Source organism: Podarcis liolepis (assembly GCF_965112155.1).
Source record: "Podarcis liolepis genome assembly, chromosome: 5".
Taxonomy (NCBI): Eukaryota; Metazoa; Chordata; class Lepidosauria; order Squamata; family Lacertidae; genus Podarcis; species Podarcis liolepis.
This window is the reverse complement of record NC_139556.1, coordinates 98,320,893-98,348,467: the sequence shown is the minus strand read 5'-3', so window position 1 is coordinate 98,348,467 and position 27,575 is coordinate 98,320,893. Positions and strand designations below refer to the sequence as shown.

General features: G+C 46.6%; 1 protein-coding gene across 1 annotated transcript; it reads left to right on the top strand.

Moving 5' to 3' along the window:
- Nucleotides 1-1,026: 1,026 nt before the first annotated feature.
- On the top strand, nucleotides 1,027-27,575 carry EIF2B5 (eukaryotic translation initiation factor 2B subunit epsilon). The gene is made up of 16 exons (XM_083504132.1): nucleotides 1,027-1,318; nucleotides 7,136-7,260; nucleotides 8,329-8,514; nucleotides 8,635-8,812; nucleotides 10,783-10,863; nucleotides 11,253-11,330; nucleotides 12,413-12,725; nucleotides 13,433-13,578; nucleotides 14,156-14,294; nucleotides 15,260-15,361; nucleotides 16,558-16,665; nucleotides 16,887-16,977; nucleotides 19,018-19,141; nucleotides 22,517-22,642; nucleotides 23,787-23,897; nucleotides 24,382-27,575. The coding sequence occupies exons 1-16, from the start codon at nucleotides 1,154-1,156 to the stop codon at nucleotides 24,445-24,447; spliced, it is 2,139 nt and encodes a 712-aa protein (XP_083360258.1). The 5' UTR covers nucleotides 1,027-1,153; the 3' UTR covers nucleotides 24,448-27,575.

Genomic DNA, 27,575 nt, shown 5'->3' with positions numbered 1-27,575 from the left:
ATCAATTCTTCGGCGATCAGCCTTCTTTGTTGTCCAGCTCTCACTTCCATCCATCACTACTGGGAAAACCATAGCTTGAATTATACGGACCTTTGTCGGCAAGGTGATGTCTCTGCTTTTTAAGATGCTGTCTAGGTTTGTCATTGCTTTACTCCCAAGCAGGCGTCTTTTAATTTCGTGACTGCTGTCACCATCTGCAGTGATCATGGAGCCCAAGAAAGTGAAATCTCTCACTGCCTCCATTTCTTCCCCTTCTATTTGCCAGGAGGTGATGGGCCCAGTGGCCATGATCTTCGTTTTTTTGATGTTGAGCTTCAGACCATATTTTGCGCTCTCCTCTTTCACCCTCATTAAAAGGTTCTTTAATTCCTCCTCACTTTCTGCCATCAAGGTTGTGTCATCTGCATATCTGAGGTTGTTATTTCTTCCGGCAAGCTTAATTCCAGCTTGGGATTCATCCAGCCCAGCCTTTGACATGATGAATTCTGCATATAAGTTATCGCAAACCAAAGCACTCACGCAGGACCTGCTCCAAGTCTGGGGAGAGGCAAGCAGGCACAATTTTATGCATTTATCCTTATTTAAAAGAATAAAAATAAAAATTGTGTGGGGGGTTCCCTGGGGAATGCCTTCCCATCAGATGTCAAGGAGATAAAGAACTACTTAACTTTCGGAAGGCATCTTAAGGCAGCCCTGTAATCGGGACGTTTTTAAGGATTGATGCTTTATTATGTTTTTATATGTGTTGGAAGTAGCCCAGCGTGGTAGAAAGACGGGTGGGGAATAATAATAATAGTACTGTAATAATAATAAAAATTGTGAATTAAAATTATAACTTTTATTATTGTACTCTGAACTCAGCAACCATTTTATTTGGGTGCAGGATCGCTTCCCAACTTCTGTGCATAAAACAAGCCGCTAAAGAAAAAACAGGCGCCGGAGCCACGCGCCGGCCACACGAAGTCGAGCGTGCGCATGCGCCGCGCGGGTCCCTCACTCCTCGCCTCCCCCCCCCCCCCTCGCGCTGGTCTTTGCTCTCCGTCTTTTGTCCATTCTGATGCACCGTCCACCTACCCCTTTCCCCGCTCTTTCCGGAAGCGGAAGAGGCGGGCCGACGGAGGCCGCGAGCGACAGCGAGTGAGAGCGAGGCGTGATGGCTGCCCGCGTCGGCGGCTCCTCCTCAGGGAAGCGTGGAGCCGGGTCCGGGGGCTCCCGGGGAGCTGAGCCTCAAGAAGAGCCGCCGCCGCCTCTGCAGGCCGTGCTGGTCGCCGACAGCTTCAACCGCCGCTTCTGCCCCGTCTCCAAGGACCGGCCCCGGGTGAGGCGGCCAGGGGTGGCGGCGTGGCCTTGCCTCCCTCACGGAGGCGCCCGGAGCTTCTGCCTTGCCTGAGGGTCGGTGGGGGGGGGCGTGTCCCAGGTTCGACCCTCAGAGGCATCTCCGGGCAGGTCTGGGAGAGACCCGCTAGCTGGTCAGCGCTGATAATTCTGAGCTGAGTGGACCAGCCTTGGGTGCCCAGCTGTTTTAGAGCCGTAGAGTTGGAAGGGACCCCGAGGGTCATCTACTCCAACCCCTTGCAAGGCACGGATCCTGGCTAAAGGATCCCTGGCAGATGCCCCCCCCCCCGCGACCTCCACATTAAAACCTCCAAGGAAGGAGATCTCTGGACTACAGCTGCCGGCACTTCTAGCCAGCAGCCAGGGAGGTTGGGAAAGCACTGCTGGCATCTGTCTCAGGAAGGTTGCAGCGGCCGCGGCGGCTGTAGAGACCGAAGCGGGAGAGACATGTTTGGTTGCAGCTGGGGTGGATGAAGGCGTCCTCCGGTTGTACTGCTGCAGGTGTACGGTGGCATTTATTCTCTCTGCGCTCCTCCTCTCGTTTCTCCACTGGTCACTGCTGTGGATGCATACCCTGTCTCCAGGCACTGTGACCATTTGCAAGGGATTCCCACACAGCCGGGTTGATGTTGCCAGCCTTCATGTCACAAATCTAGACATCTTCGTAACGCAGAATTGGTCTGCCAGCAGCCTTGGTCCCTGAAGCCGACTCAGCTCTGTGTTACAAAGGTGTCTGCAAACGTTACATGAAGGATGGCAACATCAACCCTGCTGTGTGGGAATCCCTTGCAGATGATTGCAGTGCCTTGAGGTCTGGCTCAGCCTAAGGCAGCATCCTCTGATGTTTGTAGAAGGACTGCAGCTCGTGTCTGCGTTGGCCTGATTCAGTCTTCAGTGTCATCTCCAGCTGAGTTGAGAGAGACTCCTGACTGAAATCCCGGAGAGCTGCTGCTGGCCAGTGTAGGCAGTATTGAGCTGGGTGGACCCCAGTTGTCTGGCTCATTTTGGGGAGGAGCCACAGCCCAGGGAGTTAAAGTGTCGGCCTTGCAAGCAGAAGGTTCCAGGTCTGATCCCCGGTGGCATCTCCAGGTAGGGTTTGGAGATGTTCCCTTTCTGAAACCCTAGAGATCCACCACCAGTCACTGCAGACAATACTGAGCTAGATGGACCAATAGTCTGACTTGGTATAAGGCAGCTTCCTATGTGTACCCGATGAGTAAGCCCCATTGGATTCAATAGAGCTTCCCTGTGGTTGGTCACAGTTTGGATTGTGCTGTCATTCAGTGGTTGAAATTCATCCCCCTTCCTCCCAACACTGATCTTTGCTCATCTTTGGGAAAAGCTTCATCTCTCCTGTTGCATGACAGTTTGCTGTTAAAGCAGCAGAAATTATTTCTTTTCTTATAAAAAAGAATGGCTGACCTTCAACTAAACAATCGCACAAGCCGAATGAGCCCCTTGTGCAATGGACCTTTTGTTTTCTCCTTGCCCCCTGCCCCCATGCACACACCCCATTGTCCCCAAATGTGCTGCAGAAGGTTGGGGGAACTTCATAAAAGATTTAGGGGGTGTATGGGGAGAAGAGAGGGAGAATGTTTTATTGTGTAAGGAGAAATCCTAGAAGTGACACAACATTTTCTTTAGTGCTATGTTGAATTCCACCCTTTGTGTCTTCCATTCTTGGAGAGATGACTTCCATTGTATCTTTAGACTGCATTCATAGGGCACTCCTTTCTTAACTGATAGTTCCAAGAATCTCATTGTAGGGACATATTTAAGATGTTCACCTCCAGCCTCTGAGCCATGCACCCAACACTGCAAGCATTTTGTGTACACACAAATGCCAAGGAAAAATCTCTGTATTGGGAAGTTTTAGGGATAGTTTCTGAGGGCTGGAAAGATGTTCTTTTTTCTGAAAGTGAGCCAGATTAAGTCATCTTTCCACCTGTCAGAACATTAGCTTGCATCTTTTAAAGTAAGGAAAGTCATGATCCCTTATATTCAGTGCAATAGAAGGGTTAGTACTAAGACTTAAGCCTTTCTAGGTGTTGTCAGTTGATGGAGAAGGTAACTTCTCTGGGATAATTCATATGATCCATGAACAACAGCATGCCTTCCACTGAAATTACCAGTTGTTGTGGAAGATGTGTCATCCTTTGATCTTGCCTTTAAAAGGGGGGGGGGGGATCCAGTATTTAGGAAGCCCTTGTAATCTGTGTCATTGCTGGTTGTTAAGCAGGCTTTGCTGGATAGTTTTTCAGTTTACAGCTGGCAAAACTTATTAAAAAGAGACCTATTATTGTGAAAATAGCAGCTGAGCCCTGTCATAGTTCAAGAAAAGATCTTGAGCAGATTCCTTGGTAGGCTGGAGAGTTCATCATGTTTTCTTGCAAGAGGAGTCCACAGTGATTGCTACTGGTGGCTGATAAAAATATTATCCAGTTTTGAGGCACCTGCAGTCATCTGAGGAGTTATGTGCAGCATTTACTTGATTGCATGCTTGTTTTGGAATGAACACATGCAACAGTTTGCTAAAACAGTTTCAGCAGAGTGCATGTTAAAGAACACACAAAGAGAACTTGGGACTCATTTCCAACAAGAAACTTTAAGTGAAGAATACCATATGCAGCAAGCTGGAGTGAATTGATTAGACTCAAGTTGCTGCCAGGTTTTTGTGGCACGATGGGGGGAAGGGAACTGAACAAATTTTTTTGCAAGGGCTGATGGAGACAATAGCATTGCTCTGAAGAAACTCTCATAGATGAACTTGTAGGCTATGAGCAGGAACGAACAGAAGGGTGCCACGACTGAGAAGGCCCAGTTAAATATAGTCACCTGTCTTAACTTGAGAAGCAGGAGAAGGATTTCCCCCCGCCCAGCAATCTTTGATTTAAAGGGAGAGTGTGTGGGCAGATGCATTTCTAAAAGTTATTGAGTCCAGACGATTAAGGGTTTTAACAATTAGCACTTTGAAGTTTTCCTGGAAGCTGTATGGTTCATTGAGTTAGCTGGCTTTCGGCAAAATGCGCAAGCCAGACACCTTATGTATAGGCACTTGTGTACACCTCAGACATGTAGGTCCCCTTAGGTCTTAAAACTTTAATGTAGGAACTTCCCATCAGTCACTAGTTTACAGTGAAGAAAAATAAACTACAAATCCATGCTGTGGTTAATAAGGAAACAATCTGCACCAGCAGCCTGAATGATGATTAACGTTCCGGCTGTTGAAGCTACTGTTGTTATGTGTGCCTGGAAACAATGTGTGCCATTGTGTAAGAAAGGAAAGATGGCTGATCACTGTGATAAGAGAGCACTTTTATTCCCTGAAATTTGAGGATGTGGCCATATGTCAAGAACCCTCCCACCACAAGGTAACAGCCAGGGGGAAAGGGAAATAGGAGGGAGCAGGGATTATAACAGCCGAAGTATGGCTGTGCTATCTTGTTTCCTGTACTTCCTGTGAATGAAAGACTGAATTTGGGCTGAAACGAAATTACAGGCAGAGGTTTCTAGCAAAAGTTCTGTTGGTTCGCCTGTCTAGACTCTGTGGAATGAAGCCATGAGGCAGGGAATGTGTGAGAAGGCTGACTTGTGGGTTTTTTGTTTTTTCGAAGGTTGACTTGTTAATTGGTTTATACACAGAAATGATTCAAACAGGTTTTACGGTGAGGAAAAATAAAACACATACCTGGACCGTGGTTAGTGAAAAAGGAACTCCAGCAAGTATTTTGGAGGCTGCTTTGCTTTTTACCTTGCTGACGTGGAAGCTGCTGTCGTAATGTGTCGCTTTGAGGGAGTTGTGGCTTTGCTGGAGGCTAAAGAGGCTAAACCACCACACAAAACTGCATTCCTTCCCTGCATTGAATTAGCCAGCCAGTCTTGTAAGAAGAGTACTTTTACTACCTAAAATTTGAGGTTGTCGCAGCCTGGGAGGATGTGTAGCTTTAGTGTTGTCCGATGAACAACTTGGGTCCAGGGTACCATAAGGATCGCCCAAGTCCTTATATCCCAGCTTGTTCACTGGGATAATCTGGAGGAATGCTGTTCATTGTACCCACTGCTACAGAGGCCTTACTGGCCTCAAACAGAAGTCAGACATTTAGTGTCAGTGGTCCCATACCTTGGAACACTTTTCCAGCAGAAATTCAGCAGGCACCCTCACTTTTGAAGACTTTCCCAACAGGCCTATGTAGCAACTTGAAGGTTTTTTGTTTTTTGAGTGGCCAGTTGTTTTAATCATTGTTTTGCACGGCTCTTTCCCATTTTATCTTTGTATACCACCCTGATACTGTAGTAGATAAATGGCAGTATATAAATAAATGATGCCTTTGGCAACTGGACATGCAATGTTTTTAACCTTTGATGTTTTATTGTGTTTTTAATATTCTATTGGGAGCTACCAAGAGTGGCTGGAGCAACCCAAGTTAGATGGGCAGCATATAAATACAATCATCATCTTGCCACTTATTTTGGGAGACTGGTTGAGGACAGAACGGGAGATAAAAGGATGTGATTTGCTGGCTGCTGCATCAGCAATAGGAGATAGGAGAGCATGACACAGCAGGAATTCATACCAGGCCGTGTATTATTGGCCGTTAGTATGTTTTGTTGAAGAGTCAGGTTAAATGGAGGCTGCGTGCAGTGATAAAAGCTTGTGGAACTTTAAAGCAGGAGAGCATACTTTGTGATGCAATCCTTTGCATTTCTGCTTGGGTCCAATTCCCACCAAGTTACGTGGGAATGTGCCTAGTAAATGTGCCTAGATTTGCAGCCTTACAGAGCCATCCTAGGCACGCGTACTTGTGTTGATTGTCCCATTGTGTTAATTGGGGCTTACTTCTAGGAAAATGTGCATAGGATTGCTGCCTTAATTTCTTTGATAGACCAACCAACTAAGGAGGGTTAAATTAGTGGAGCCGAGACTGAAAAAGAATGGAAAATTAGAGGCCATGGGTGAAGCTGTACCCCAGTGCCTGGTTCAGTATAGCTGTTGCTATGCTGTGATGCGTGTCACCTTCCTTTTACATGAGATGGAAGATGTGCTCATTTGGATGTCATGCTGGCTCTGTTGTATTGCTGGACTAAGGCATGGAAATATTAAGATGGCCTATTGATAAAAGCTGCAACTCATTGTTAACTTAGCTTGTCATTTTAATATCTTCAGAAGGCCACTTGTGAGATTTGGTACCATACACAATTTAAAATTTTAATTGGCTAATGCTAGAAGGAAGATGGAATGGCGTGCAGGACTAAGTCCCCGAAGAACATAAAACTTTCAAACTCGGCAGTGCTGTTAAAGAGGATCAAAAACTTATTCTAACAAGTTTCAGGAGCATTAATTCTATAAACCCAGGGTATGGGGTTGTTAATTTCAAGGTCAAATTACACATTATTCTAAATGCATGATTGCATTCAATACGTCTGGTTGGTTTTTTTAAAAACCTAGTGGCTGTGGATTGGGACCATGCAGGGAGTGTCCCTGTACTGGACATCCCTGTCCAGATGAATATCACCCCTTGAAGTTTGCCATTGGGGAGAAGACACTTTTAGCACCAGTAGCAGCTTGGGGGCTGATTTTTGTCAGGTGTGCTGGGGAGGGCAGGGCTTAACCCTCCTTGCTGTGGTCCTGATCCTATTCCCCCGCATGGCTGCTATTTAAAAACAACACCACACAAACTGTTTCATTGAATACAATCACACATTGAAAAAGACGTTAGGGTGTGTTCCTGCTAGCAGAATTATAGAATATAATGTATTATAACTTTTTTTGTGGAGACGCTGACTTTTCTTTATCCTGTAGGCTCTGATTCCATTGGCAAATGTAGCCATGATAGACTACACCCTGGAATTCCTAACTGCAACTGGAGTGGAGGAAACCTTCGTCTTCTGCTGCTGGAAGTCAGCAGAGATCAAGGAACATTTACTGTAAGAGCAGACACATTTTTGTTGCTTTTGGTCCTCCTTAGCTTTATCTCAGGTCAGCTATTCCTGCTGATGGCTTTTGTAGGCCAGAGGTGGTCAGCCCCCATAACCTCATGCTTCAAGTGGCATATAGGTTTGTGGCATCCAAGGGCAGATATGCTACAAGATGATGCTGTGCTTTGCTAGGAATTGGGCACCATGTATGAGTGTGCTAAGTGGTGGAACTGAGGCAGAGAGAGATGTTGGGGGGAGAGGGAATGTTAGCAAGAGAGAAAACGGGATTTTAAACCAGCCCCTGCTTTCCTCAAAGTCTGTAGTACACACTCTTTATACAAACAGTAGGGTGACAGAATAGTTAAGATATCAAAGATACCTAAAAATCAACTCATTCTTTCCAGCTTTCTTTTGTTAGGTGACACCCACATATGAGAGGTTTCCTGTAGACGGTTTCTTTTATACTTCATACACAAGTCAATATCTCTGTTTTCCAAGATAATCTGGAATAGTTCCTGATCTCCAAATTTATAGCAGTGCTAATAAAGAATAATAAATATGGGCTAAGCAGTCTTGTAGCTTTCTGCTCTGCTCAGGTAGACTCATTTGGTGATTTCGGTTCATAATGCTGGTTTTGGGGGTTTTTAAGTATGTATGTCTTTGGATTTATATCACTCCTTATTCTGAATTCTTAGAATGACTAGTAGCATTTTAGTATTCTGTGTTTTTTTGAAATCTCCCCCACGCATGGAGAAATCTTTTAGCCCGATCCTCCGCATTTTTATTATTAATTAAATTTATTAGATGCCTTCTCTTGCCACATGCTGCTCAAGGCATCTTTACAAAAAACAAAACCAAAAGTGGCAAGAAAGAAACGCTTATTTTCATTAAAACCAATGGGGGAGGGGGTGTTAGGGTTATTTCCTTGTTGCTCCCTCAAGACATTTCAAGCCGTTTGATTTGTAATATGGTTTTTGTTTCCTCTAATGCCAGAAAAAAACATCATGGAGTCGTCATCTGCTGTACACAGTGTGCATATGTCCCCTTTAATTCCATTCTATCTGCCTTCTTTGCCAGGAAATCTAAGTGGTGCCGTCCAGCCTCTCCAAATACTGTACGGTTTGTGACTTCAGACCTCTACCGCTCACTTGGTGATGTGCTGAGGGATGTTGATGCCAAGTCACTCGTTCGCTCTGACTTCATCCTTGTCTCTGGAGATGTGGTGTCCAATATTAACATTTCCACAGCTTTGCAGGAGCACCGGTGGGTATCTGGGAGGAAGATGAAGCAGCCTTTCTTGAGTCTCTGACTGTTTTCTCCTGGTGTGTGTCACTTAAATTAAAATCTCTCTTCCTTCACCACACCCTGACCACCTCTTTACAGGCTACGGCGGAAGCTGCAGAAGAACGTGTCTGTGATGACAATGATTTTCAAGGAATCCACACCAGGTCACCGTTCCAGGTGCCAAGAGGATGACGTCATCCTTGCCATGGACAGCGCAACAAAGCAAGTGCTGCACTACCAGAGAACTCAAGGGCTGAAACGCTTCCGGTTCCCTACGGTGTGTTAATAGGGGAGCAACTGTCAGGAACCTGAGGATCAGATTGGACTAAACAGTTGCGCGAGTGGGAGCCAGCGCAGCGAGTCCTGTTGGTGCAACAGGGGTCTCCCTTCCCAACTAGCTTTGAGGTGTTAGGGATTCATATGGGGGAGGAGAGGAGAGAAATGCTTGCAGTGATGGAACAAACCTAATAATATGACATTGAATTCCTCATCCAGTTATGTTCTTCTCCTGATAATCCATCACTGGTTCCCTTCCAAGACCCGGGCTCGGGCTTGCTTTTGAGCACAGACAGTGCAGTGCACCTCCCGTCTTACCTTGCAGGGTTGGTTGATGGTTGAATAAGAAAATGTTGTATGCATGCCTGAAACAGGAGTAGGGAACCTTGCGCCAGGCTGCAACCCACAGAGCCTTTGGGTTCTCCCTCTCAAAGGAACAATGAGGCTCTGCCTCAATGGTCTGAGGCCGTGTGTCTTGGATTACCAGTTCAGACGGTTGGGAATCACGGTTGGGTAGAGTGCTGTTGCGTTCAGATAATGGGAGAAAGAAGGGGGGATGGAGAGGACAGAAGAGTGAGATAAGAGAAGGGGAAGTTTAGATGATGATGATGATGATTAATATTATTATTATTAATTGAATGCTGTGGATGCTTGTGAATTGATGCCATTTTCGTTCCACTCGTTTCTGGCACTCCCTCTAACACCTTGGGGCAGCTTCATGTTTTATGCACAAGTGTGGGCAGATATGCAAGTGACATTCAATAGTGCAGCCTCTTGAGAGCCAGTGTGGTGCAGTGGTTAAGAGCGGTAGATTCGTAATCTTGTGAACCGGGTTCGCGTCCCCGCTCCTCCACATGCAGCTGCTGGGTGACCTTGGGCCAGCCACACTTCTTTGAAGTCTCTCAGCCCCACTCACCTCACAGAGTGTTTGTTGTGGGGGAGGAAGGGAAAGAAGAATGTTAGCCGCTTTGAGACTCCTTCGGGTAGTGATAAAGCCGGATATCAAATCCAAACTCTTCTTCTTCTTCCTGAGCTCATTGTGGGGACATGAGTGAGGAAGTTGAGCATCTCCCCCTGTAGCAAAGGGCAACTTGCTGCACCCTAGTTTCAGTTCTACACTTCCTTCTGTGAAGGAACCCCACACGCTGCCTTAAAAGTGGGGAAAGTCTTAAACTAGGTGCATGATCCTCACTTTCAGTTCAAATCCTAGGCAAGCGCATACAACCGGGGAAAATAGGTTCGTCCCCAGCTTTGGTGGGACTTGTCCTAGCCTGAGTCAGTGGTGTTTCAAGTCAAAGGGTCTTGGGTTCTGATAAAATTTGAAAAGACACCTCTGCCTGAAACCTTCAGAGCTGCTGGCTCTTGGAGCAGAGAAAACTGGGCTCTCTTGGTGTGAAGCAATTTCATATGTTCATATAGAGGATGTGTTTTCCTTTGTGAGCACCTCCACCTAACTTGTGATACTATCTGGAAACACTGGGAAGCTTATTGTTCTGCATCTCATTTCACCCTACCAGTGGGGTCGCAGGGGAGTGTTGCAGAGCTCTCTAGATTCCCTGTGTAGTGTTGTGAAAAACACACAGGCCATTCACAAGCAGAAAACCACTGATTTTAAAAGAAATGTTAGCATTCTTTACCAGGAAACTTAGAAGAAAAGCAGGTAACGGTTATGCCATTAACATTCAAACATCCATTGATTAAAGTATTAAATGCTGAAAACGTATTGGAGTTTGCTCCTGATTTCAATTCTGTGTACTGTTTCTGCAGGCACTAAATGTTTCTGCTGCAGGTGGTTTAGTCTGAGCTGGTTGTTGGGCTTGGCTCATGTGACACCATACACACGTGGTCCATTCAAGACACTCCTCCTGCCAGATTCTTGCTGTCGATTCTGTAGGTTAGCACGGAGAGATGTTGGTATCAAATTTGTTGTGCGAGGCTCACTAGGCCTTTGCTGTGTCCTTACCTTTTTAGAGCCTGTTCCAGGGCAACGTTGAAGAAGTACAAATACGACATGATTTGTTGGACTGCCACATCAGCATCTGCTCTCCACAGGTGGGTGTCAGAAGCAGACTCAGTGTTGCCGCTGGAGAGGCCTCCATCTCGAGTGTTGTTTTGTGTTTAGCAACGTTAAGGCAAAATGTGTTAGCTGGACGCTGAGGGCTGGCTGGTGTTTGCTGTTTAGGGAAATAGTTTATGCAGAAGGATTTCTTCAGCCTAGAGGAACGACTGCTTTGCAGTGAAACAAACTGAATCTTCCATCCGTCATTGCATGGCCCTGAGTATTATTGGAGAGTGAGAAAAATATTTCTCTCTGCTCTTTCCACACAATGCATGATTTTATATGACTTTTGCCATGCCCCCTCTTACTTGCCTTTTCTCTAAACTGTGGCTTCCTGTTCTGGCTTGTTTACCCTTATGTCGCGCTTCTTCTCTTCTCGCAGGTGGCAGAGTTATTCACGGATAACTTTGATTATCAAACTCGGGATGACTTGGTGCGTGGGCTTCTAGTGAACGAAGAAGTAAGTTTGTATGATGGGAGGCTGCTCTGAGAGGTTGAAGAGCCAGAGGCTGCACAGTGCTAACGTCAAGGACTGATGAAGGGGTTTGTGGGTGGAGGAAGTACAGGGAGCTGGGGGCCTCAATCTTTAGTGTCATATTTGAGCAATGTTTTGGCTGAATGTGGCAGATGGTTGTCCCAGGCTGGTTGCTGAGGCACATCCACTGCATTTTGACATCAGGAACACACCTTCACTGTATTCTTTTCGGCAGCCACTTAAAATGTTTTTCTTTGCACAAGCCTATTCAGACATAAATATATACATACATATATTTATACATACATAATTTTATTTATATGCCATCTTTTCATATGCCACCACGCTGAAGGTGGCTTAACAACATGAGAAAAATATATATGGACATAGCAAAAGTAGTTCTAAACAACACATAAAGCATTTAAAAATACAAAACCAAACTGAAATGTTTCCATATGAATCACAACAAAATCTAAAATAAAGATACAAAAAAAGCCAACAGTAACCACATCCTCCAACAAAAACTCCCCAACAACAGCCCAGCTCAGGAGTCTGTTTGGCAGCCTTAGCTTTGTAGCTGGATCAGTTAGGGCCCTCCGAAGGCTAAGTGGAAAAGGCCTGCAAGGCAGGGAGCAGGTTTTCCAGGGCTCACAGGTCAATCTCTGACCTTTTCTTTATCTCTTTTTAACGTATGTGTTGTCTTATGCTCAGCTTGGTATGTAGCCTAATTACTGAGTGACCTATGAAAGTAGCTTTGCAGGGGTGCCATAGCTGTGTGCAATGAAACCCCCGGAAGGGTAGAAATCCAGCAAGCAGCTGAAGTCGAGAATCCAAAATCCGAGTCAGATTCCAGCTTCCTCACGGAAAGGAGTCAAACTGTCAGCTGCTTTGCTTGGGAATTGGGGACCATGGCCTGTCCTTGCTGTTTTGGCTTTTTGAATAGCATCTCTGAACAGTGCCTCTCTCCTGGACGCTTTAGTTGAGATTCCTGCATTGCAGCAGGTTGGATTAGATGACCTTTGGGTGCCCCTTTCAACTCTACAATTCTGTGATTCTCCCTTCTCCAGGTCCTGGGCAACCAGATCCATATGCATGTGACATCCGAAGAGTATGGCGCCCCTGTGTCCAACTTGTTGATGTACGAGTCCGTGTCCTTTGACGTCCTGCAGCGCTGGGTTTACCCGTTGACTCCGGAGATGAACTTCACCGACAACAAGACGCAGAGTTGCACACATTCGCGGCACAACATCTACCGGGGGGCGGGGGTGAGCCTGGGTCATGGCAGCGTCTTAGAAGAGAACGTCCTCATCGGGCAGGGAACATCCGTTGGCAGGAAATGCTCCATAACCAACAGCGTTATTGGCCCCAACTGCAAAATAGGCAAGTTCTTCTCTAAGTGAGGGTGCATGGGTTGGTGGAGAAGTCCGCACCGTTTTGTGGTTGAAGGAGCAGGAGTTCTGATAGAAGAAATGATAAATAGCCACCAAGAGACAAATGGGGGAGGTAAAGTTACATCGGAAGGGGCAGAATTATCCATCTCTGTCTCAGGGAATTGGTTCTGCTACTCAGACAGTGTAGCATAGGCTTTGACAATCTGTTCTGGATTGCAAGCTGCCACAGCTGGGTTGGAGTGCATCGCAGGGCCTGGGCTGGTTCAGGCTCAGACTTCATGGGGTTGACCCATTGGGTTATGCTTGAGTCTTTCTTCTTTTGCTCCTTGCATTTGCCCTACATAAAAGACCTGCTGCTACCTCTTGTCTTTGAGCGCCAGCATCCCAACACTGGGGGCAGGCTCAGAGCTGTCACAGCATGCTAGGTTCTGCTCAGAACATGGAAGGTGGCACATCTTACCATCTGCAAGAGAAGGGTGGATGAGCAGGAAAGGTAGGAAATTGGGGGAGCTGTGACAAGGGAGAAGCAGGTAAAGGGAGGGCTAGGATGAGTCGGTATATATTGGCAATCCCAGGTTCTTGCATGGAGTGTCTGTAGGGTTAGCTAGCAGCATCGAGTGTTTCTGCTGCATGATGGGTAACTGTGTAGTGTAAGATGACAGTTCTGTTTCACTTCCTTTTGTCTGTGATTGGCAGGGGATGAGGTCATTTTGGACAGGGCGTTCCTGTGGAACGGCGTCCGTGTAGGGGACCATGTACGAGTCCAACAGTCTATAGTGTGCGACGAGGCCGAAGTGAAGAAGGGGGTAACCTTGAATCCTCGCTGCGTTCTCACTTCCCAGGTGAGTTCGAGGAGCTGCTGCTCTGCCCTTGGACTAGGTTTCTTATGTGATATGTCAGTGGACAGATTTCTGGCCCTTTGTCCCCAAGACACCCCTTTCAGAATTAACAATCTGGCTGAAGACTTGTTTTTTTAATAATAATAATAATAATAATAATAATAATAATAATAATAATAATTTATTATTTGTACTCTACCCATCTGACTAGGTTGCCCCAGTCACTCTGGGCAGCTTGATGAATGCCCTAGGCTAGTCACTGACCCAGCCTCTGTTGCCAACCTGTGAAATGGGGATAATGATGACCTGCTTTGTGGGAGTCCTTGCGACGTAAAGATCGCAAGGCATTTTGAGCAGCTGTTAGCTTTGCTTTAAAGCAGGAGTGTGATGGCCAAGATGAGAATTGCTGGCGGCTTTGACCACTGACCTTTCCGCAGGCGCTTGGATTTGTTCCTTGGACCATCTGCCTGCATGAACGCTCTGTAATTCTGGGACTGGGGTTTGCAGGTGCTTTTTCCTCCCGGAGGAGTCAAAGCACCAGGTATTCCTGGCATAGATGGAAACATTGCTTCATTTCCAGGTGGTGGTGGGACCTGACATGGTCCTCAAAGAAGGCACCGTCATCTCTTTGCATCCCACGGATGAAGAGGAGGAGGATGACGACCAGTTCAGTGATGATTCGGGTGTGAACAAAGAAGAGAGCAACGTGAAGCTAAAAGGTGTGTGAGCAATTCTGTCTGGAATTGCTGGCAAACAAAGTGTGGGGTCCCCTACCCCCCCCATGTCTTGTATTCATGGTGGCTTTTACAGAGCCTTGTGCTTGTTCAATTTGGAAAATTAGATAATGTGCAAGTACTGGTGGTTAAGCAAGTGGCTGAGGGACCTGTCCCTAGGGGAGCAGTAGGGAGGAGATACAGGAGAGGACAGAGACGTCAGCTCCTCCTGTTAGGTGGTGCAGCGTTCAGCATATTAAGCTGATCTTAGGTTCAAATCCAAGCTCAGCCATGGTTTTGCCAGCCTTAATTTCTGCATCTTGAAAATTGCAATTGGGGCTTAACTGCTGGAGAACGTAAGAAGAAACTGCTGGACCAAGCAGGACCCAAACACAAGAGATCCAAGCACTGATCTCCCCTCCTGTGGCTTCCAGCAACTGGTATTCAGAAGCGTTACTGCCTCTGGCCATGGAGGCAGAGTGTAGCCATCATGGCTAGTAGCCACAGATAGCCTTATCTTTCATGAATGCGCCTAATCTTTTAAATCCACCCAAGTTGATAACCATCACTGCCTCCTGTGGGCTAAGTTCCATAGGTTTAACTGTGAGCTATATAAAGAAGCAATAGCTTGAACCTTCTTAAAAGGGAGAGCCCACTGTTAACTCCGCGTTGTTGGTTGTTTCGTTTTTGATAACATGGAAATAATCTGACGCTGTGTTTTAGAGAACGATTTGAAAAGAAAGATGACTGTCCAGGGAAGAGACGGGGAAATACCATGCTAAACATGTACAGTACCGTTTTCAATATTGAACACAGGCTGCCAGCCTTGATCTACAGGTCATCACGCACTGTTTGGGCCACATCTATTGGGGGTGTGTGGTCATGCTGGCCGCCTCCTTTTCTTAACCCAGCCTGATTCTTGAGAAGTGGTTGAAATCAAGCCAACATTGCTTCCTTTTCCCCTACTCTAGGCTACAATATAGCGGACGTTGGCTCAGAGGGGAGAGGCTATCTCTGGAAAGCAGATGATGAGAATGACGTAGACCAAGTGGAGCAAAGGCAGAGTCTTTGGGGTAAGAACAAATGGCACTGGGGCAAAGTGGGTTTGAACAGGCGCCTGTTGGTGGAATGTCACAGCCACAGAAGAGAGGGCTGTTGATTGTGGGCCCTGCCCACCTGCTGCTTGTCCCATACAGATGCCTTTGGAATGATCAGGAGCTGGGCAAGAAGGCAGAAGAGGCAGCAACTTCCCTTAGCCTTGCAAATGATTGACTTGTTCCGTGTTCAGGCTTCCTCCATATGGCACAGCCAGCAGCCAGATACAGGATTCTTATTCTTACTATTTTATTTATTCACCTGCTGGTGGAAGAACAACAAGGAGGAAGCCAATCTAGCTTCTCTAGGGAGGGAGTTCCAAAGGCTAGGGGCAGCCACCGAGAAGGCCTCCTAGGAACATGAGAGCCAGTGTGGTGTAGTGGTTAAGAGCAGTAGTCTTGTAATCTGGGGAACTGGGTTCGCTTCCCCGCTCCTCCACATCCAGCTGCTGGGTGACCTTGGGCCAGTCACACTTCTCTGAAGTCTCTCAGCCCCACTCACCTCACAGAGTGTTTGTTGTGGGGGAGGAAGGGAAAGGAGAATGTTAGCCGCTTTGAGACTCCTTAAAAGGAGTGAAAGGCGGGATATCAAATCCAAACTCCTCCTCCTCTTCCTCTTCTTCTTCCTCTTCCTCCTCCTCCTACTTGGGAGGCCGATGTCTTCCATAGGCAGGATCCTGCACTCCCGGGTGACAGTTTCCTTTCCTAATACTTGCTGTGGTGTCCAAAGATCAGCTGAGAGCATCTTGCAGTACATAGTTCTTGGTAGACTGAGCAAGGGTGGGGTTCAGCACTGCGTTCTTCCAATTGTTCATCTCCACAAGCATTTCAGCTTGCCAGATGGAATGATCCCCCCCCTCCCTACATGCGCTGTTCCCGAGGTTCTCCGGATGCCCCCAGAACCAATTTCAGGGGTGTGGAGGGAGGCGAGGGAGGGCGAAACCTTGTTGTGCAAGTATAAGTCCTTGCTCAGGGTTTGTGCTCAAGGGGCTGGTTAGGCGAACCCTGCCCTTTAAAAAGCCATTCTTGAGTGGCTTCGTAGCTTTGCATAAACACCCAGCAGGTGGAATATCATCCTCTGGGCTGGGGCATAGAAATGACGAAGGGGTGCTTGGCCAAATTGATTTTGGGGGTAACTTCCGCAGCCGGTCACTTTTTCTTTCCATCTTCAATAGGTCCCATTTTAAATGCAGAAGAAGAAAGTGAGTCAGAAAGTGATATGAGTCTGGGGTCTGAAGGAGCAGACAGCCGGACAGCTTCTCCTCTGTTGGATGATATCAAAGGTAAGAGCCATTTGGCTTTCAAGGTAAGGAGTTAGCTCTGCGTGCATCCTCTTCCCTGTTGTGTACTGTGTAGAAAACCACTTGTGCAATAAAGAGAATCCAAGCTTGGCCACTGGACTTTGCAGATTTGGGAACTGATGCCTCCTGCTATTGGCTCTTTCGCAGGGAGTGCTGGTGTTTGTTGCTTCTGATCTAACAATCTGCTGTTTCCTTGGCTGCAGTTTTCCAGAATGAGGTGCTGGGTACCCTGCAGAGGGGCGAAGAGGAAAACATATCCTGTGACAACCTGGTTCTGGAGATCAACTCTCTCAAGTATGACAGTGTCACCCAACCAAAAAAAATACGTTTTGAACTTGCAGGAGGTTGTTGTTTGAGGGTGGTCTTCTCAGTCCCTCAGTTCAGAGACAAGACAATTATGCAGAGCCACAATTGCACGTGTGAGGCCCACAGTTAGATGTACAAAGCTCTGTTTTGTGTCAATTTGATTTTTGAACAGCAGGAGATAAAGCAGAATTCAGGTCAATTCCCTGTTCTGTTCCTCTTGCATCTCAGGCTTATTTCTAAAGCCAGTCATGGAAGTGAGCAGGAGGAGGAAGAGGATGCTCTGACCAGGCGTGTCTGTATGTTCCCTGTCTCTCCACCTCTTCCACGATAGCAGAGACATTTTGGGTGGCTGCAGTGCTAAACCTCTAAGTTAGGAAACTTCTCTAGGCCTGGTTTTGGTGCTCCATATGTTGTTGGACTCTCTTTCCGGTCATCCCTGACCATTGACCACGCTGCCTGGGGCTAGTTTCCCTGCTCTAGGTTTGTCTGCTACAGGATCCTTTCCCACTCTGTAACTTTACACCCATGGAGGATAAGGCTATGCTCTGCCTCCACGGTCAGAGGCAGGATGCCTTTGAGCACCAGCTGCTGGGAACTGCAGGAAGGATGCAGAGATGGATGCTGGAGCAGGTGGATCATTGACCTGGTCCAGGCTCCTCTAACATCGATGTTCAAGAGCTGCCCGCTGTTTGAGAACCACTGAAGCAAAGAATCTGACACATCTTCATGTTCTCCTCTGGGGTCTTCTGTGAACAAGCGCATGGGCTCTACTTCTGAGCTGCAGGGCCCAACTCCCAGATGCCTCTGCGATAGCTCAGTGGGTAGAGCAAGAGACTTTTAGGGTTATGGGTTCAAGCCCCACAATGGGTGAAAGATTATTTCATTTCAGGGGTTGGACTGGATTCTATGATTATTAACACTTGTAGTGTGAGTTACAGTATGAGTTTCTTTACTGCTAATAGTAGGCGTAGTAGTAGTAATAAATCAACTGAGAACAAAATCTGTAAACTTCTTGTCAAATTGGCATGTTACTTTTCTCAGCATGCTATTTATATAAGATTATTTTTGTGGCAGTAAAGTTCTGGTCATAGGCTTTGCTGGCACTCTTAAATTTTTAGGGCTGCGTCTGGACACTGGGGACTGTGGCTGAACATGCAGTAGTACAGAGCAGATCAAGATTGTTAAAAACAAAGTAGTGAATAGAATGTTTTTTTCAAATGACAGCTATGTTAACACAAAATCTTAATATAAGCATGATAGCCGTAAAGTGAATCTCTAAACTAGATAAGTGCCTCTACCAAAGATAAGTGAGTTATGGGAGAAGTGCTTATAGTCTGCCTACCAAACACGAGGCATTTCATTTTCTCCTGATGAAAGTAAGTTATTCAAGTCTCTCCAGTAGCTCTTTGACCTTGCTTCCACCCTCCAGTCATGGGAATTTCATTTTTGCCTGCTAATTTGTTTTTGTGAGGGGAAGGCAGGGATAGGCAAAGGCAAAAAGGAGCAGCCCTGAGAAGAGGGGAGGAGAAGAAAATACAATTTTTTCCAGTGTGCAGCTTTAACTTCAAAAACTACCATGAGTGCTGGCTGTGAGAAAAAGCCTATATGGCAATATTTCAAAGATGTTATCTTGTAAGTAAAAAAAGGAATCATGTAAAATATGCAGAGGTGCCAGGTCTGGTTGGAATGAAAAAGTGTAAACAAACAAAGAACAAAAAATCCACCCTACTTAGTTGTAAATGAAAACCACATGGTCAGACTTCCGCCATTGTTTAAAAAATGTCTGACAAAGGATCACAGCAGGAAACTCTTTCAAATTACTTCATTTATTTTGGATAGTCTTCCTTACTCATTTGAGCCAACCCACCGTGCAATTCTACACTAGCAATTACAGAGTGTTGTTGAAAGCATTGTGCATTTTCTTTAAGCTGTGCATATTGATAGTGGGTAGCAGATCAGATAGGGGAGATTGATGAGTTCCCCATCCATGTCCCATAATACCTTGCTATCTCTCTCTTCCCCATTCAGATATGCCTATAATATTGGCCTGAAAGAGGTGATGGAGGTGCTCAGTAAAGTGGTTCTGGAGTTCCCACTGCAGCAGCTAAATGCGGAAAAGGACCCTCAACATTACTGCATGCTGGTAGTCCCTGTGAGTTTCCCTGCTCTCTCACTGGATGCAGTGTCTGTCTTTACTTCTTCAGGAACTCCCCTCTGTTTGGAGAAAGGGCAGTATTTGCTGTTCCAGAGACACAGGTCTCTCCGATGCCTCCGATGAGATACTGCTAGATGCTCCCTGGGCCATTGTTTCCTGTGTTGGATTTTGTGAACTGTAAAAGCATTATCTACAGAGAAAGTGCTCACTGTGTTTGCAATTTCCTGCTCATCTGTGGTCTGGAAAGCTTATTATCTATCTTTTCTTTCTTTTCTTTTCTTTTTAAAAAAGTACTTCTTATGCACCCTTCACCAAAAGGGCAGCATACGAAAGTGTAAATAGGATCAATTCACGCAACATATATTAAAAGCCAACAAAGCAAGCATAAGAAAACCCAACAAGTCAAAATCCCTAACGTAGCTGCATCTTTTCGTTCTTGCTTCGCCCTCCCCTTTCCTCTGTCATGGTGCCGCTGCCTCTTAAATGCTTTAATAGTTTTCTTTCGTAACTCCTCTTTCCTGTAAGTATAAAATAGCTGTTAACAGGCTCTGGCCGAAGTGCTACACTTAGTGGGGCTGTCTTGCTGCTTCCAGAGTGCTAATTAAATGGTGCAGGAGAGGATTGGCCAGGAATGCAAAGGGCTTCCTGTCTTTCATCCTTTCTCCTGTTCCTGGCAGTCTGTGCTGATAATCCTTGCAGTGCCCTGACTTGTCTCGGGCGAGCGCAAACGGAGCTTCAGGAAGGCTTCTTAAGCGAGGGGTGCATTCGACAACTAGCCTCCCCCAGAGGATACATGGGGGGCTCCACTGGAGCCCAACTTAATTGCTCCTTTCTTCCACTCCTGCTGTTGTGTCACAGGAAACTGCCTGGTGCACTCTTGCTCAGAATTGTCAGCACCAGAAGTGGGAAACCTTTTAAAAAGAGGATTGGACGAATTCATGGAGGAGGGGGCTTTCGGTGGCTACTAGCCATAATGGCTGCGCTCTGCCTCCACATTTTTGAAAGCAGCAATGCTGCTGAGTACCAGTTGCTGGAAACCACAGGAGGGGAGAGGGCTGCTGTTCTCACATCCTGCTCAGGGGTTTTCCGCAGACATCTGGTTGGCCTGTGTGTGTGAGAACAGGAGGCTGGACTAGATGGGCCATTGGCCTGATCCACCAAGGCCACCTGTCATGGAAGTTTTAGCTGAGATTCCTGCATTGCAGGGGGTTGGACTAGATGACCCCTGGGGTCCCTTCCAACTCTACAATTCTATGGTTCCGTGTTCTTAGTGGGCTTGCTTGTTTGTTTTTCATCCTGAGGGCTATATTGCTCATGGTCAACCTTCCTGGAGCCACCTGCACGTTTCAGGTAGGGCAATGGATGTGGCTCTTTGTGTAGTGGGCTATAGGTCATCCATGCAAAAATCGGTGTTTTCTATAGAGGCATCTCTCTCCATCCAGGCATTAACACAACTGAAGGGCATATTGCAGCCAGGCAAAAGAACTGGAAGAGTTCTTTTGATTGGAATCCCTTCTCCATTCTCCCCCACCCCGTGTTGATTTCTCTAAACCAGGCACCTCTACCCTTTCCAGACCCAGAACCCACTTTTAATGCAACAGGGACTCATTTCTTAACCTTTCACCATATGTTTGCATGGTGGCAATGCTCCTGTTGAGAGTCGCCTTGGATCAGGTCACAGCCCACCAGGTGAAGACCAGTGTTTTAGGCTGATACATTGCTTTGGGTTGGAATCTTGTCCCTTCCATTGAAGGCTCTCCTCTCCTCCTGCACCACCCTCCCTTTTCTCCAGTCCTCTGGAGCTAATCTGGGGAAGGTGTGTGGGTGGCTGCAAGAGGGAGGGGAAACTGGGCAGAAACTACCTTCTTCCCTGTCCCACGGACAGAAGCCTCTGCTGGATTAGAGAGCCTTCCGTCAATAGACAGACCCTGCTGGATCCAATCCAGTGCTTTTCATAATGAATATTGCAGGGGGTTTTTTCTTTCAGCTAAATGTTTTCCATATTTAACTGGTTTTGTTTTACTCCTTGTGTGTTGCCTTGGGTGTTTACAAAAGGTGAAACGCGAGTAAATAAATTCTTTTTTTTTTAATGCCTTTTTCATGGTACATGCAAAACTTGCCGTTCATTCCTGTTATGCGGAGGGCTCTGCCAGGATGTCACTCACGTCCTCTTGACTGTAAACAAAGCTTGCAAATTAATTCTGAGTTTCCATGCCATCCAAGCTGCCCGCAAAATTAACTCCACACACACACACACACACACACACACACAGTATATACAGCCCCTGCCCCTTGCATCTTTATTTTAATTTATGGAATAAATAATAATCTGCTACATTATCAAGATACTTTAAAAAAAATCAACCCAATTTTCAGAACAAATGGAAATTTCCTGTTTTTTTTACAAGCTCTCTGTTAATAAGCAAGCAGCTCTGGTCCTTGTGAGAATGTGAGCTACAGTGGTATCTCGGGTTACAGACGCTTCAGGTTATAGACGCTTCAGGTTACAGACTCTGCTAACCCAGAAATAGTACCTCGGGTTAAGAAATTTGCTTCAGGATGAGAACAGAAATCTCACGGTGGCAGTACGGCAGCAGTGGGAGGCCCCATTAGCTAAAGTGGTACCTCAGATTAAGAACAGTTTCAGGTTAAGAGCGGACCTCCAGAACGAATTAAGTTCTTAACCCGAGGTACCACTGTATTAGTGGGAATGCTGACTGCATTTAGAGCAAGTTTTTGGCTCCCCAGCTCCCATATTCCTTGACCATTGGCCATTCTGGCTGGGGCTGATGGGAGTTGTAGTCCAAGAACTTCTGGGTGGCCTTTGATGGTGCACAGACAATGCACATAGTTATAATGGATAATGTGAAAGGAGTTTAATTTATTTCGGCTTCGCCCAAATCTGCAACCTGTAACCGGTTGTTGTGGAGCAAAATCAACAGAAGGGCTAAGCCTCAAGTACAAGCGATTCTTGTTTATTTGTAAGCTGTAATAAATTCCCACCATGCTGCAGTGTATGTGATGGAGCTGCGTTGTAAGGCACTCATCCATCCTGAACTGCCAAGCAGGGACAATGCACCATCTCCAATTGCACAAGTTTTAATTGGTATCACATGCAGATGTTGCTACAGGTGCTAATAAAGCATCCTGTCGTTATGTTGCCAACTCTTTCTGTTGCCTATATTTGTATAACGTACTGCAGTGTTTCTCAAAACTTGTCTTGCTAGCTAGGGATGATGGGAATTGTAGTAAAAAACAACAACAGCTGGAGACCCAAGTTTGGGAAAGACTGATGTAATGGCACGTCTGTATATGATACCTCTAAGTGGTCACCTCTTTGTCTTTCTTTTGCCCACTTTACCCCCCTAACAGTTGCTGAAGAACTGGGCTCCAGTCTTCAAGAACTACATAAAGCGGGCGTCAGATCACTTGGATGCCTTGCACGCCATCGAGGAGTTCTTCCTGGAGCACGAAAACCTATGCATGTCCATGGCCAAAGTGAGTTTTTATGCGAATGGGAAGGGTGGGTGGGTGAGAGGGAGAAAGAGCTTGTTCTTTCCAACGTGTCTGCTTGAATTATGCCTTGTTTTCTGCACCAGCACTTAGAGTTGTCCCTTATCAGGAAGGGAAGGGTTCATGTGCCTGTCAGCAGGAGTTGATTAAGAAGCTGCTTTCCGATCGTTGAAAGGGACTTGTTTGTGCAGCCAACACAGTTGGCGCAGAACACACTGCTGTGTGCCCCTTGTTAAAGGCAAATGTCCAAGACGCACAAACTCCAAATGCCTGCTATGTAGCGAGAAGACGCTAACCCTCGGATCAGATCCCAGTTTAGAAAGCAAGTTTTTGCAAAGGCTCAGAAGCCTAAGCTACTCAAACCACAGGGGTCCACACAAAGTCTTCTGTTTTTGGCAAAGATGCCACCTTTTCAGACTTTTCCTCTGTAGCAATGTTGAGTTTGAAGGAGGGGTGTTAAGTGAAAATGGAGACCTTTGAGATTTTGCTCCGGCTCCTGAATTGCAGAAGTCTTTCTTCTCCCCTGAGCTGCTGGAGGCATACAAGTCTCTTGCATCACCTGCACTGCTGAGACTGCCAGGGACCTTGGAGGGCGTGTGCCTCTTTGCCAAACGTTCCTCTTCAGCTGATTAATATTCCACAGCGTTTTAAATGTGTTTGTGGGAAGGCGGCGGGGGGTGGGGTGGGTGTTAATAGTTTTGGTGTCTTTGTTTTAACTATCTTGTATTTTATTCTGTGATGAAGGAACATTTTTGCCTGGTGCCTAAAGATATATAATAAAGATGCCAGGCAGACATAACTGGGGTTTGGCAGTGTGGTGGGGCTGCATTGTACAGGTTTGACTTTTGTCACCAGCTGTTTTCCATGCAAGCCTCAGGAGACGAAGGTTTTTTATTTAAAAGTGCTGGCATTTCTACGAAGCCTCAGGAACTGAAAGAGGGCTGTGTGGGCCTTGCCTGCTCTGCACAGTTCCCTGTCCTCAGCCTCCTCATCTTGCATCCCAGGGCCTCTCCTACCAACCAACCAAGCTCCTGACATTGGTTTGTTGTGCCCTTTTGGCCCCCAAGGGAGCACCTGATCCAGAGTAAACTGCCCACTTCATCTTAAGTGCCCAGGGCTCTTGTTGCAGGTGTTGATGACTTTCTACCAGCTGGAAATCTTGGCAGAAGAGATGATTCTCTCCTGGTTTTCTCAACGGGACACATCGGATAAAGGCAGGCAGCTTCGTAAAAACCAGCGGGTGAGTCTCCAGGGTGAGAGGAAGCCTTTATTGGCAGTTGTGTTGACACTTTTTGTTGAGACCAGCAAGTGCACACATGGCACCTTTTGGCAGTCTCTCTCCAGGGTTTCAGGCAGAGGGAACTGCCAACCCTACCTGGGGATGGGGGAATGAACCACGGACCTTCTGCGTACATTACAGGTGCTCTGCTGCTGAGCTCCAGCCTATTTAAGCGGGGTAACATTCAATAATGTGCCAACACACCCCTGCTGGAGCCTGAAATGGTACAGGCCATTCTGCCATCTCATTCTGTACCTGTAAGCCCCATGCAGTGTGTGGTAAACCAAGGATGAAGTGAGCAAACTTCTGTGTACGTGTGGATCAGCCTATACAAGTGAGCTCAGTTGTTGGTCATGAAAATGTCTGAAGCTGTTGGTGTTCCACTGGGGAGTTGCCTTTGCCGATTTTGTCACGTTCTGTTACAGCTTCTTCTTTGCTTCCTCAGCTTCAGAAGTTTATCCAGTGGCTAGAGGAGGCCGAAGAGGAGTCGTCCGGAGGGGAGCAGAACTGACCTGGCAGCCTCTCTCAGAAAGAGATGCCCCCTCTCCCTGCTTCCAAGAGGGAGAGGGCCGCAGTGCCAGACTTTGCCTGGCGAAGCGAGCAAGAGCGAGACCCGGTGCATGGCGTGTACGTGGGGGACCTGAAAATCAAAGCTGACTGACAATCCCATTGCTGTTTATGTACTTAGCATCTTCCCCTGAAAAGGCACCGCACGCAGGACAGTGAGAGAGCAGTCAGAAGGAAAAGCCAGAGACATGTGTAATGTTAAAAAAATTTTCTGAGACATGTATGTGTGAGGGTGCGTGTTTGTATGTGTGTATACAAACACACAAACATGTATGTGTATGCACACAAACATCTATGGTGCTGTATAAGGAAGCTGTCCACTGGGATGGGGGCTTTGCTGCTGCTGCTGGAGGTGGTGACAGAGGCAGATCCAGACCGATTTCCATGTCATCCTTAACCCTTGGGGGCTTTGAGCCACTTCAGATTTGCATAGAAGACAGTCCCGTAAGACCAGATGCCCCAGGAGCCCCTGACTTTCCTGTAGTGCTGCACGTGCAGTGGGTGTCCCCCCAGTTTCATTGAAGGGAACAGCTGGTAAAGCAACGTGAGGCAGGAAGAGAGTTCAGCAGCCCAAAGTCAGGGCTGATACCCGAAGCCTCTGCTGCAGATGGAGGTGGAGCTGTTCCCGGATCTGGAGAGATTCAGAAGAGAGGTGGCTTAGCTTCCATTTTAGCTTGGAGGTCCACTTGGCAATGCAGCCTTTGCCAGAATCACAGAGCCTTTTCTGTTTCAACTTTTGTTCATACAAAACGGGGAAATGTTCACCTACCTCACCAGGAGTTCATTCATAAATGAAAAATCTGTAGCAAGCAAGTGTTGTTTTTACGCCCCTGATGGTGGGAGCCTTTTGTCTGCGTCAAGCCTGCTTACTGACCAATCTTAACCCTTTGGATCTGGAACAACAGATCCACACCCAGCTGCAGCAGAACAGATGTTCTTGGTATCTTACCAAGACGCTGCTGGAGTCTGTCCTCTGCAGCATTTGACAGGTTGCTTCAGAACCCTTTGGGAGTTCTGTTTTGGCCCTTGGGGACACTCACACGGCATAGATGCAAGTTAGGTCAATCACACATGCTCCACATAATTCTAGAGATTTTCCAGCCATGCTTTATATAGGGCCTAACCAAGATGGTTCCTTCTAGATGTTGTGGGACTAGAACTCCCATCAGCCCCAGCCACCGTGACCAGTGATCAAGGATGATGGGAGTTGTAGTCAAAGCAGCATCTGGAGAGGACTGCATTGGCTAGCCCTGTTTTATATAAGAAACACTTACGTTTCCTCTTAAATGCTGACATCAGAAGGCCTGTGGTTCTGGGTTTGGCCTAGGAGTGTGTGGTAGCACGTTCTCCCTGCCCTGGCACCATTCTCATAATTCACAGAGTCCTCAAGCAGCCGCCTTCTCTTGAGTTGCAGGTCAGCATCCATCCTTCTGCTAAAAGGGAACATGAGGCACAGCAGGCAGTTGCCTGCGTCTATCAGTCAGTCTGACTTGTTGATCTTGTTCCTTCTGGGAAAGGGCTGCAGTCTATCTAGAGGAAGGGAACCCGAGCTTTGCCAGTCTGGAGGTGGCTGTAACCATTGGTGCTGCCGTGCCATGCTGGCACATGTGGACTGCCAGAAGCCTCTGGGGGAGCATTGCCTGCTGGGATGGAAGCTCTTGAACATTGGCGGTGGTGTTGGGCTCTTCTTGTCGCCACATCCTCTTGTAAATGTCGGGAAAGAAGATGTGCTTTTTCTGTGTCTGCCAATATTTAATTTGGGGAGTAATTAAACATCCCTTCCGCAAAGAATGGGCTTTCTGTTCTGTAATATGTTGGTATTCGAGCAAAAGTCTTGGGTAGGCCTCATTGGCCCAAGGCTCTTAAATCCCATTTACATGTGGCTCAATTGGTGTGGTTGCCATAGCTCCTGCAGCAATCTGTGTACCTGGAATGAGTTCTGCCCATGTGGTTCATTGTCTTGTTATGTTTACAAACCGCACAAATGATGTCTGGATCCTTGGGAGGCCTGCCACTAATGCATGGTTTGCAAATCTGTTAGGAAGCCAGACTAGGTGAGCGGAAGCCGTTCTGCCTCTCCATACCTGCATGGAGGGGAACGAACAACCACAGAGGTAGTGGCAAATGTAGCAATTAAAGGCATGTCGAATGGGGAACTTAAGGGCCACTCCTTGTTTTGTGTGCTGAACAGGAGTTCCAAAATCCTTGTCGTGACTGGATTCCACTGAGTGACTTAGTAGGGATTTTAAGTGGATTAATGGGACTGGTAACTTTTTCAATTAAGAGATACATGCCATTCTGAGAAATCAGAGAAATACTAGTAGCTGTCTTATTTTGGGTAACATGACTGATGGGGTGGCTATAACACAATCAGCAATGGAAAACGACTCTTGGGTGAGCTTCTGACCTGAACCACGGCAAGGTTGGCAGGATTGGGAAGTTGGTGATAATGTATTTACGGTAACCGGTCACACACACACACACACACACACACACACACACACAGTTGAAAATGGGCACTCCCGCATTGGTAATCCAATTCACATGTGATTTAAAAAACACCTTTGTCCCAGTTCACAAGTGATAGGATTGCACTTCCCTGATGAACTGTAATCCAGTGATTTCACTACTTCTTTCCTGAGATAGTAAATCGTAGCAGAATGTGTTTCTTTCAATCCTGGTGTCATGCGATGCACACATCTTTCTTACTTTTGCTATGGGTAAAATTTACCTCTCCTTTTTAATATTAACCTGGTCCCTTGAGAAATGGAGGGTAATGTCTGGCAATTTTGAAGTCAGGGAAGAATTTGTTGTTTTTTTAATCTCTCTTGGCTCTTGGAAATGTGTCTGGTTTTATGGAGCATTAAATTGAAAAGAGTCCCTATTTGAGACTTTGTAAAAATTTTGCTCTTCCTGCAGTGATAAATTCGGTATATGAAGCTTTCCTTAACTCCCCCGCCCTGCACACTATAACTGTTTACGAATGCAGATATAACACTCCACATGCTCTAGCCTACTGTGAGCTCTCCAAGTGTTTACAAGCTGTATAAAATGCAGACATTTAAAAATCTC

Coding starts and splice junctions, on each gene's coding strand:
- EIF2B5 (XM_083504132.1), top strand. CDS start 1,154: ATGGCTGCCCGCGTCGGCGGCTCCTCCTCAGGGAAGCGTGGAGCCGGG. Junction 14,295..15,259: donor GAGCAACGTGAAGCTAAAAG/GTGTGTGAGCAA, acceptor CCCCTACTCTAG/GCTACAATATAGCGGACGTT. Junction 16,978..19,017: donor CTGGAGATCAACTCTCTCAA/GTATGACAGTGT, acceptor TTCCCCATTCAG/ATATGCCTATAATATTGGCC.